The 12,190-nt window shown below is 45.7% G+C and overlaps 1 protein-coding gene across 4 annotated transcripts in view; it reads right to left on the reverse strand.

Moving 5' to 3' along the window:
* The window catches only part of ncor2 (nuclear receptor corepressor 2), a 61,826-nt gene that overhangs the window by 9,162 nt on the left and 40,474 nt on the right, over positions 1–12,190 (reverse strand). For all 4 annotated transcript variants that reach the window (XM_055511326.1, XM_029160881.3, XM_055511325.1 and 1 more), the window contains exons 18-33: positions 9,197–9,339; positions 8,944–9,082; positions 8,123–8,552; positions 7,012–7,132; positions 6,290–6,551; positions 4,963–5,127; positions 4,740–4,876; positions 4,538–4,637; positions 4,293–4,403; positions 3,769–3,869; positions 2,244–2,391; positions 1,756–1,905; positions 1,581–1,673; positions 807–1,024; positions 357–702; positions 87–272 (exon numbers count right to left, since the gene is read on the reverse strand). In XM_055511326.1, the coding sequence (XP_055367301.1) occupies positions 87–272; positions 357–702; positions 807–1,024; positions 1,581–1,673; positions 1,756–1,905; positions 2,244–2,391; positions 3,769–3,869; positions 4,293–4,403; positions 4,538–4,637; positions 4,740–4,876; positions 4,963–5,127; positions 6,290–6,551; positions 7,012–7,132; positions 8,123–8,552; positions 8,944–9,082; positions 9,197–9,339 (2,850 nt within the window). The remainder of the gene's footprint in view (positions 1–86; positions 273–356; positions 703–806; positions 1,025–1,580; positions 1,674–1,755; positions 1,906–2,243; positions 2,392–3,768; positions 3,870–4,292; positions 4,404–4,537; positions 4,638–4,739; positions 4,877–4,962; positions 5,128–6,289; positions 6,552–7,011; positions 7,133–8,122; positions 8,553–8,943; positions 9,083–9,196; positions 9,340–12,190) is intronic.

The raw sequence follows: 12,190 nt of genomic DNA on the forward strand, positions 1-12,190 counted from the left end.
CACATTCATAAATGCCTCCGAAGGTCAAAGTCAATGTCTGATGAGCAGCTAACCAATCTTTCTCTTCGCCTAAATTTTAACTGTACCTGGATCAATAGGGATGCCACGGGGGAATGCAGCAGGATCAAAGGCTAAGGGCATCTGACGATACACCTCCAGTATACGCTCGTAAGTCTGCTGATCAGTAACGCTGGAGAGTGGCGATTTGGTGGCACTCATATCTCTGGGTGTTGGTGTAGCCTTACGCTCCTGAGGTGGATTCTTATTGGACCCTGGAATAAAAGCACCAAAAAATACAAATGAGAAGAAAATGAAAATTTCACACGGGGTCTTGTGGGTGTATGAGATATACTCACCATCATGCTGCCTTTGACTTCCCTCCCTGGAGAGAGGGGATCCACGATGGGAGGGTCCTGGGTAAGGGTTCCTTAAGGTGCCTTTGTCCTCGTAGCCCACTGGGCTGTGATGAGGCTTGCCCCCTTCCTGTGAGCCCAGTGTGAGTGGGGAGGAGCGGGCTATAGGGCTAGCTGTGCTCACCACTGCACTGGGGCGTCCTTTGGGAGCGTCTTCATAGCGGGACCTATCAGGGCGCATCTCCAGGTGGGAAGGCGCAGCGTGGTAAGAGCGTGGGGAACTGGCTATGATGGAGCGGACGTCGTGACGTTTTCCTTGACCACCTGCTTCCTGCTTCATAGGCGCTCCCTGTGGTGACAACCATAAGAAGGGAAGCTACGTAAAGTGGCAGTACACACTACGCTGGACTATGTTGGGTTTAAACATTCAGACGTGTGTTGACAGTGGCATACCTGTGCAACAATGCCTTCCTTGGCAGGCTGTCTGAGCTCCTCTCTGGGAATCAGGTGAATGGAGCGTCCAGGTTCTTTGACTGTGGTCACCATGGACTCTCTGCCCTTCATCGAGTCAGACAGCGAACTGGACCCCCGAGTTGGGGAGCCATCGCGCTTCATCTGCTTAGGCTCCCTCCTCAGGTATCCGTCCTGAGGGTCGAGATGACGAGGTATACCTGAAATCATAAAGATATGAATCGTACTTGACTTCAAAGGAATCTGACTTCAAAATATTTTTGAGGGAGGAGATGAGAAATACAGAAATACGCAGCAAACATATCAGGTTCTAATGATGATTAGATTAGATCATCTTAGCAGGGGTTCTGAGAGCAGCTTCATTCACCGTAACATCTAGGCTAGATGAGAGAAGATGGTTATCTGGCTTTTCTGCTATCGGATAAATGAAAGTATTGAAACACAAAAGTACTCCTGGCAGTACATCTGCTAAAGAGTTTTGGCAAACGAGAACAGTCTGGTTTTTAAATTAAAAAAGCACAAGAAAAATGAGTCTCTTTCTGCAGCTCTGCTGAGCTGAGCAAGTGCCAAGCACAGGCTAAAAAAGTGGGAGCACAACAAGTGCCTTCAGGAAAAACACAGAACACAAACTGAGACAGAAATGATTTTGCCACTGCAATTATTTTGCAAGAAGATAAATTTGCATTCACTTCGAAGATTGAATTTACAGACTGTCCTAGTTTGTGTAACTTCTGTGCACACACACTTTTGTCTTACCTTGTGAGATGGACCCCCGGATGTGATGAGCATCCTTGTAGGATGCATGATGCGGACTATCCCTATCATGAGGCATGGCTCGACCAATCAGACCTGAGGTAAAGAAAAAAGGACAATAAATGTGTGAATGTGATCAAACACGGGTCTTCATTCAGTACCTTGGATGAGCTCTTACCTTCACAATTGGCAGCAGACAGGGAATCCCGTGTGGGCAGTCCTCTAGAAATGCCTCCCTCCATGGCATCATAAGGACGCTTCAGGCCTAGAATCTCGCCAGGCTGGCCGGGGCCGCGGCCATCATCCTTAGGAGTCTGAGAAGCAGCACCTAGAAAATGACAAGGTTAATATAAACAGTAAAGCTTACTTCATGCTACACTGCCTAGCCATTAGGCACCGTTAGGCACACCCATGCAGTCCAGTTCAATCCATTACAGCAGCGCTGCCATTAGCTCTACTTTCATATTACAAGCTTCAAATGTTATAGGCACTGCCATGAAATGAATGAGGGGAACAAACCATCAGAACCAGTCTTAGTACACCCCAATTCAACTCCACCACTTCCTCGGACTTCAATATATAAAACAGTATAATTTCTAACATGACTTCTAAATTAACAGGATTATAACTATGCAAAGTAAAATGCTTATTACTAGGTTTACTCACGGTCATATGTGCGAATGTGAGCACTGATGCCCTCGTAGACCACGTGGCCTTTAGCTGCTTCATCCTGCTCCCTCTCAGCGCGAGTAGCACTGTCCTCTGTGATTAACCGGGTTATGGTTCCCTTATACAGCACATCAGCTGGTGTGCCCTGTTGTGAATAGAAGGCACAAAGACTTGCATTTTATCATTTTAATGCAGGGGAAAAAAAAGAGAACAGTCTGATTATGTCATCATTGACACAACAAATAGAAGTGAGATTGTCTTTTTTAAACAGAACCCAGAAGCAATGCTTTAATAATAATATATTATCTTAGAAGGACTATTTATGATCAACAGTGCAAGTTAATTGTCCCAATATTATGGAGATGACAAACAGGATGTAGTTGGCAGCTATTGGAAAAAAATGTGCAAAGACATGAAACAAAGAGCCTGAAGAGCTGGCGGTAAACCCGCTGGGCAACAGTAGATCACAACTCGCTGCTTTGACAAAACAGAGAGTCAGAACACGCTCACCCAGAATTACAGTCATGTTTCTACACTGCCTCGTAAAGAGAGGACAGTGAAGATGAGCAGCTTAGTGGGAGATGGTTTAATGCCTGAGATCATATTTCTTCTCTGTTGATTACGTTGTTTTCTCCAAAAAGACACTGCTGAACTTTTGGGACAAGACTGTTTTTCTTAGATAGGAAATGGGGGGTGGTAAACATACAGTACAGGCAAGGTGAGCTTTCCTTTATTAGTTTAACATATAAAGTATACCTATTATACTATTATTATATAGGTTTTCAGATTATTCTCAATGCTGGATAATTGAACATTTTATTACACAGGGCATAACAACAGGTTTAAAACGGATAAATAAGAGAGAGAACAGACAGCACAGTGTGTCCCTGTTGCCAGGGTGACGGTGGAGCAGTGGTTATGTCCCAACAGCAGGGAAATCCAGCAGCCACAGCGCTTGGCCTGCCTCATGACCTCCTAACAGCTCAGCTGCTCTCACTTTCACTGCACTGCATAAAAAAACTAGGTAACGCCGATGCATTCTACAGCAGTAGCTTCAAACGGAAGCAATAACTGCCGAACAAGAGCAGTGACATGAGCAAAACGTGTCGACGATCAAAGATAGTAGGGGTGAATCAAAGGCATAAGCATGGGGTTCCGGCTATTATATGAAAGACACTGACATTGCAATTAACCAATAATGTTTGTGATCAGACACTGAATATACATAAACTTGTACATACAGAAGAAGCTACCCTTAAACCTACTTAGTGGCTGATTTTCATCATTTTCAAAATGGCATACATAAATGAACCTGTGAAACATTTGAACTTCCCCAAATAATGAGGAAGAGAGCTGTTTGCCTGCTTGTCTGTTGTAATACTCTCATTACACTTTGGCACTGTCAGCAGAATATTCGTAAATCTCACCAGAATTCCAATGCGGTTAGAAACTGCACATAAAGTAGAAGTAAAAACGTATTTTTTTATACTAATGAGATATTATTTTACTGCTCTGACCATACCTGAGTAATGGAGCCTCGGTAGGACAAAGAGGCTTCTGGGTGCATTCTGGTCCCAGGAATTCCCTTGGTAATACTGCCTCCCTGAACTGCTGGAATAGAACCTGGGGAAAAAAGGAAAGCAGCATACTGTAAGCACTAGTTAGACACAGTAGTTAAACACTAAGCATTCATGTTGACACATTGGCCACATTGTTATATTTGTCTAAATATTTTGTTTTTTAATAAATAAATCTGACATGATAAACACAGATTTGAGCGGTTTCACCCATTTTTTACACTTTCTCCAGCTCTGTCAGATTAGATGAGCTTCAGAGAACTCAGCTCCCCACCACATCTCAGATGAGATTTAAATCTCGTCTAGTGACTTGTCCTAAATTCACTCGTGTGTTGTTCTTCCAATGCGACTCAGGTCACCAATACTGAAGGATTGTCAAATCCATATGTTGTGCAACACAACTTGCTTCATACAGTGCAAGAAAAAGAAGATGAGAAGAAAAAAAGATGAAGAGAAACAAGTGCCTCACCACGTCCTGCAGCGCTGTCATGAGGCGCCCCTTGGGTCGACAGATTATCAGGCTGGGAGGATGAACTGCGGGGAGACAACTGTTCCTGCTTTACCATGGGGAAAGGACCTCCTGGACAGTGCGTGACAGTTTGGGAGAATCAAAGAGTGAACTGTGTGTAATGATGAGATATCAGGTGTGCAGAAACGGGCAACAAAGAGTAAGCTAGATCTGGAAGTGCGTTAGCCTCTCCAGCTGCTACTTACCAACTTTTCTCTGATCTATCCAAGGCAACCCCATCTGTGTGGGAGGGACCTTCCCGTGATCCAACCCGAGAGCTGGGCTGTGCAACTGCACGGGGGTGCCCTGGGGACACAAAGAATTTCGCTTGTGTCTCCACTTGCACCTAACATACAGTATGATATGAATAGGTGAATAGACACAATCGATGTTTGTGTGGTGCTATACCTGGGTGATAGAGCCCCCCGGCTTTGTGGAGGAAATGAGAGGTGGTGGCTCAGGCATCGTGAGGGGCCTCACTGCTGCTAACCTACCACTGTCTTGTGGCAGACTGGTGAGTAAGGGGTGACCTGCTTGCTGCAATGCTGCAAAGTGAGAAAGACAGGCACAGTGAGACTTGATGGATTACTGGTTATTATTACTAAAAGGGAGAGGATAAAAAATAACTCACAGTTGAAGTGGAGCAAGTGCTGGTCATGACTGATCTTGGCCATGTCTCTGGGAGACATGGGGTAAGATGAGAGAACCGGGCGACCCAAGTTGGAGTTTCTCAAGTCATCGGACCCTAGCGCCTGCTTTTTGGCTTCACTATGTGGAGAGAAAGCCCGGGATTTCTCTGCAACAGCAGTAGGCAGAGTCAGGACCAGGACAGAGCACTCACATAAACAATAGTTATAACTCTTACATCAAAACAATTTTGCTTTCAGCAACAAGAAAGTATTGACATGTTGAATATATTTAAGCCTAACTTTTTGTAATGACAAATCATCTTTAAATCACCAAAACGTGTAAATATACACACACACACACACACACACACACACACGACACACACAAGATCCAGGACAGAATTCTGTCCTGGGAACAGTTGGCTGATGCCATCCCTGTGTTGGAGCTCTGCTCTATAATACGAGACATCACTAGTCTCTGGCATCGGGACCAGGCTCTGGCGGTCCCTGCTCCATCTGGGGAGAAACCTAAAGATGGCACTTCACAGATATTTCCCATCCACACTACAACTAATAGTGCAAACAGAACCATCGAGCTAAGCAGGTGATTTCACTGCTTAATGCTGAAGGTGTAGTGTGAAAGGAGTGGGGTTGAACCTTCTTAATCTCCTTATTGCCTTTAAGCTCTAGAGGGACACACACAATCATTCCTATAAGTATGCAATGAGGTTTGGTTGTTACTATTATTACCTAGTGGGGTGGATTTATTATAGTACATGGCCTGATGGCCGCACCTGCCCCAGAGGAAGAGCTAAAGGGCTTTTTAAGTCTTATGAAAAAGTATTGCGAGGTTTTAGAGTTCACAGCTGCTGCGCTCGCTTGGTTATAAAAATGACCTGTCTTTGTCTGAACTGTCGCTAAAAGTTTTACACTGTGCTCTCAGAGGTTCGTATTCCAGAAGTTCACAGTACAGTATGTGCACCGAGCTACACTATATTCCCTTCTGGGTCAGTAGCAATAGTAGATCATTTATCAGTTTCCTCTCCACAAGTGTCCCAGAAACACTTCAATACCCTAAACACTAGAGAACACAGAGTCAAGGTTAGAGCGCGTAGCAAGAACCAAGTAAGTAAAACTAGATCAAGAGCAGCTAAAACTGCTTAATATGCAGCTCTTTAATTTGTTTTATCATTCGGTGCAAATGTCTATAGCTGAAATATAGGATACAGCTAAAGGCATGCTACTTAAGGACCACAAATTGTAGGAATGAAAAAAAAAACCTAACTGCATTGTCATAATAATGACGTTGCAATGATAAAGGTGCCTCACCATCCTTGTCGCCGTTTGAGGGGCTGCGTGGGCGGACACGCGGGCTGCTGCTATGAAGAGCCTCCCTCTCCCTCTCCGCCTGCGGGGTGTAAGGTTGCTGCTTGCCTGACTGGCCTGAAAGCTGCTGCTGTTGTTTGACCTCCTGAGAGGACTCCCCATGAGCCATCGTGATCTGTTGCTGGTACAGTGCCAGGGCGTGGGGGGGCAGGACTGCTTTGCCACCCCCACTCCGCTGGCTGCCCTGCATGGAGGCCTCTGGCATCTACACGCAGGACGAAAGAGGGAAAAATGGGTTATATACACACGCACGCACACGGGTTTGGTGCTGCCTAGCGTTTGACATATGGCTGGCTACACACTGTATCTGATAAACATGATAGCTAATAAACGTCTCTTATTTATTTAAAAGCTAGGGTTTCTCTCACACCGGGCATCTCATTTCTGCTCCACAAAGCGATCTATCCCATCAACCTCCATCTGGCTGGCTTATCACACACAAATATGACTAAACAATTTCACCAGCTATACTGTTATCTGTGTAATAGAGCAACAGGGATAGCACCCATGCCACTGCAATGGAAAAGTGTGTGGGTGTGTGTTTGAGAGCTTTTCTGCTCCAAAAACACTACTACCGTGTTTTTATGATGCCGAGCTCACATAGCTGTTGTTGGATGTGATGTGGTGAAACAGACACAAGGAAAACGGTTTAACAAGTGACTCACAATAGGCGGTATGGCAGCAGCCCTTTGTTTGAGCTGCTTCAGGTCCATAGGCTTCTGGACTGGGGAGGATATGACCCCATCGTGAGTGTAGTTCAGTAGACTTGGCCGTGGAGAAGTTATTCTACACAGAGAGACAATAATAGGTTGATCGGACGGAGGAAGGGGCTCATTTTTCGTGAGTGTGCCAACTATCATTTGCGTTGCTTACTTAAAACCAAAAAGCAGAAGTGTGTCATAATTCATATACGTAACAACTACAGCAAACAATGAAGGCCAGATGCCTGCCTAATCACTCCCCATGTGACACGAGCACATTCACAAATATTTTCTCTTTAAAAAAAAAAAAAAAAAAAAAAAGCAAAGGTGAGTGCTGACATGACGTAGGAAATGTGCAGTGCTGCACTGAACGCTGTGCATGGCGTCCTGTGTGTAGGGAGCGCGCTGACAGACCCTGAGACTGCGGAGAAGAATTACAAATAAAAAAGAAAAAAATCTATATTTATGTATAGCACATCTGTTGAAAGCACACAGCACGCACTGAATCACAGATGGACACACACGCTGATGCACAACAACACAAAAGTGTGTACACACGCACACTCGCTCCCTTTGTTTGATTTGGCAGAGAGGGCAGCGTTTCCCTCGGCTCTGCCAGTACATGCAGTCTGCTGTCATGGAAAAAATTGAACAAGTACCGTGCAAACAAGACTAATCACTCCTCCCACACTCTGACACCCATTGCCTGTGCCCTCATTCACAGACGTATACATTCTGGTGGATATACAGTTTCATTCATACAGAGGGCAAATCTAAATCCCAGGTGGATTAAAAACAGAAGAGCAGCGTGTGGAGTAGACACAAGTGGCACACCAAATGTGGCTCCGGTGCTATACAGTGTAGCTAGGCAACTAATAACTCTTCAAAACCCATGCTGCTCTGTTTTCTGATGACTGTTGTGGCAGACCACAGAACCAGGGCAAGTGGTACACGACTGCTAAAAATCCACAAGCCTTTTGACATAGTTAAAATGAATTGATGATAAAACAAACCGCCAACAGATGGTTTTCGTTCCTTTTTCTATGCTATGCCTTATCTCTTGGTGAATTCGTACCTGTTCTTATCTGTACTGTCGGTCTCCTCCACTTCGTCAGCACTGCAAGTAGCACTAGAGTCGCTGTCCCCATTTGAGCCCGTTTTAGCCCCGTGGTCCTTCTTGGAGCTCTTTGCTGAGCTTTTCACTTCCTCGGCCTCTGCTGCAGGAGGCTTTTTATCTGTTGCTTCACTGGGCAGCGTTGACTGCAGCTGCTCCTTGTTAGGGTCCCCGGCCTCCGTCTTTACCTCCTGCTTGATGGTCAGGTCCGCATCTTCTCTGAAAGGAGGTTTCTCATCCCCTGGCTGGCCCATGTCAGACCCAGCCGCCTCCTTCTCCCCAGCGCTGGAGCTGGCCTTTGACCTGCTCGAGCCTTCTTCCTTAGCCTTGCTATCCTCGGATGAGTGTGGGGAGGGCAGGCTCTCGGTATCAGAGCTGTTGTTGGCTCCACCTGGCAGGAACCGAGGACAAAAGGAAACATGGATCAAGACTGAGCGAACACTGTAAATCATGTTATAGCTTCTTGTCCTCTTTTCTTCTTTTTCCTAAGCCATATTCCCCAGTACTAGTCTTCTGCCTAATCAGGTTTCACTGTACAAAAGGAAGTAACACAAAACCAATTGGGATAATGGACAAAATGCCCCAGGGCCTCAGCAGTCTATAAACAAACTATAAGGACACCTTCATATTTACACTCCAGGGAGCTACTGAACAGGTTCAGCTGGCATATTATATTTATTAAATGATTATTCTAAAATAATCCAGTACAGCTCAGTTACATAAACACACATAATATGTAATGTATTTTTTTATTGATTTATTTAGTACGTGTGAAAACTTACCTTCTCCATCTTCAGGGGCCTCCTCTTCATTAGCACTAGCTCCTGAACCCTCCATCTCCTCCTCCTCTGCTGCAAATGGGGCACTAGTTTCCTCATTCTGAAGAGTTTTGCCCCTACGGCGGGCCTTTCGCTCCTTCTCCTGGGTCAAAACATACAGAAACTGAATAAAGATAGCCTAGGGATGAAATGTCTGGGGAGGCTAGCTATAGTTTGAAGATGCACAAAGAGCAACTTGCCGTTTTTTGGTACTTACTGATTTCATTTTATGCTGCTGCAGAATCTCGTCCAGTTTCTGCCTTTTCTTGTAGTTGAAGTAAAAGTTCTTGCACTGTGACACGGTCTTTGACCCCACCATCTTGGCGATGGCGGACCAATTCCTACCATACTGCAGAAGGCCTGAAATGAAAAGACGCATCGGTAGCGGGATTAGCTTAGAGTCAAAGTAACATGGACGACGTGTGGCATTACACAACCCCAGTTCCACTTAGTATCAAATCATATACGCTGCCCAGTTGTAAAAAATGATGTGATCTGTGCAAAGTGCATGATACAATATAAAGACTGCAAAGGTAATGGTTATTTTCATTTATATACAATAAACAATATCTCAAACCACACGAGTGCTTAATATGAAGATCTGTATGATTTCTCAATTGCCATAAACATCTGTCTACAACGTAATGTAGCCTTGGTGTTTAGGTCACGATGCACCAACAGTCCTCCTCTGCCTGGAGCAGCACGTTCTGTTGCCACAGACTTCTGAAGTAGAAACAGTAAGAGGGACGGACGGGATTGGTGGCTTGGTAGCTGGACTGACAGTAATATCAATGACATCACCAACTCGCCCCACCAGGGTCACTTTGTGTCAACTGACTTTGATGTGACCCAGTTCTAAGAAAGCCTGGTCCTTTACCCAGTCAACCACATGATTGTGCCTTACACAAGAGTCTACAGGCACCCGCTGGGCCAGACCTGTGATGGATCAACCTGTCATGAAGCACACTGAAACCTACACGCATACACGCAGGCAATCACTCGGTGCGCGTGTTTTAGAAGAACGGATGCAGTGAGTGAGAGAGACAGAAGCACAGTATTTGCTCTGGTGCCCCCCCACCCCCACCCCCAGCGTCTGCTGTTAGCTAAAGGCAGCTCATTAACAGCATGTGTTGTAAGAGGCTTAGCTTACACCACCCACTTGTTTCCTATGCCAGCCTGACAGGTCCTGGCAACAGGACAGCCTGTCAAAGCGTTGCTGGGGGAGGTGGCGGGGGTATCCTGGGATAACCTTGGACATAGGTTCAGAGGTCTCTGCATCTCATCACTTAATGGAGGCAGTAGGACAACAATCAGAACACTTAGCCAAAGGACAGGAAAGGACAGCTGTTTACAGCCCTGTTATTTAAATTGTTGTACCGCTCTGAAAGACTGAATCTGATACCAGCACTTTAATAAATAGCCCCATTATTACATTATAAGTGCAATAAAGCTATTAGTCAGCATATTTAATCTCACAAGACTGTAGCCACTTGTTTAAATTCAAAGAGTCATTATTATTTGAAAATCAAAAGCCCAATCTATTCTTGCACATCTGTTCTACAGTATTTATGTCTGCAACTGTACTACTCAAATACAACCCATGACACAAAGTGATAAAAAACACTTTTGGCAAAACAGCTGAAAAGCTGTGTGACATTCAGTACAACTAGTAGAAACACTTAGGGTATTCGCCACCACGCTGAGAATTTATTAACGCCGGTTTAAAAAAAGAACAACCATGAAGCAATGCTAATCTTCAAGTCTGAGCTGCGGGTGCTTAAAAGCTGCTGCACACCTACAACCTGTCAAATCTCAAAGTGGTAGAGGTCTGCAGCTGAAATATTCAACGATGCCACTCAAGGTGTTGCTGCGAAAAAGCTCATCCAAGAAAAAAAAAAAAAAGAAAAAGGCCCAGGAGTCTGGACACTTGCTTAGACAGGACCAAGACATGCGAAGAGCACCTATTAACATTTTACAGCCATCTCAACCAAGGGGGGGAGGGGGGCTAAAGGTCAGACAACCTCTAACCGGCTGAAATACACACAAACAAACATGTGCTCACACAAACAAAGAACCAACGAGAGCACAAACAGCGAGTCGGACGCTTTCCTGCAGCCGGTAGAGCCGAACGCAAAAACAACGCAATTACTTGACTCGGACATTTTGTTATAACCTCCATCTACATCCATGTTAGAACATTTCAGGCATGTGCACACTTTCTAGCAGCTCCGCTTGACTTAGCTGCAGGAGCAGCACGCATGGAAAAAAAAAACATCCAATCAGCTGAAGCAATACTGCAGCAGGTGGTGACCTCACACCCAATCAGGACACTGTATTCCCATTAGTTCCTCCCAGAGAAAATCCAATCAACACCTGGTGGAGCCAGAAAGTGGTGGTTCCTGTCTGTCACATGACTGTCCCTGCAGCCGTCGTCTCGTGGCCCACACTATCAGATGGTCTGATCTCTGAAGGGCCGCCTGGGAAGCTCTTCGGGGCTGGGCCTTCCGATCCAGAGCGCAGGAGATGAAAACAACTCCGTCTCGACACTCTTCCTGCCAGCTGGCTTGATATTTGAGCTGGTGTCAGGTTGACATGCTCCGAAACAGCACATGCTCCTGGCCTCTCCCCTCGTTTTCCTCTCACTCTGTCCTCCCCGTGCTTTGTGCGCTGCTGGTCTGTTCTCCTCTGCCGTGTCTCTCCCCAATGGCGGTCGTCTGGGAAGACTTCCACAGGAAAGTGGGACTGTGGGGCGGTGCTATGTGCTCAGCCTCGCTCTCCCCTCATCTGATCTCTCCTCTATCTCTCTTTTTTCCTCCCTCCCTTTCTCTCCGTCGGTCCGTCCCTCCCCCTGCTCACTCTGCCAGCAGGCATAGAGGAACACACACACAAACGCATGAGTGAGTACACACTCGCTCAAACCTTCTCTCACATTCTCTCTCGCTCTTTCCCTCTCTCTCGCTCTCTCTTGTTAATACTCTAGCACACAGAAAACACACACTCAAGCAGTCCAAGAGTAAACAGAGAGGAGAGAGAGAGAGAGAGCAGAGCTACCGAGCTTAAGAGACAATGCAGAAAGAGAAAGGATACAGAAGTGGAAAGTAAGCAAAGGGGGAAGAGGGGGGAGATGTGAGGGGAGAGAGGGAGTTGATGTTGATACCATGAGAAAGCATAAAGGCTTCACATTTTTCCTGACTGACCTGCTTTTCATCTT

The sequence above is a fragment of the Betta splendens genome, chromosome 9 (assembly GCF_900634795.4).
Source record: "Betta splendens chromosome 9, fBetSpl5.4, whole genome shotgun sequence".
Classification (NCBI taxonomy): Eukaryota; Metazoa; Chordata; class Actinopteri; order Anabantiformes; family Osphronemidae; genus Betta; species Betta splendens.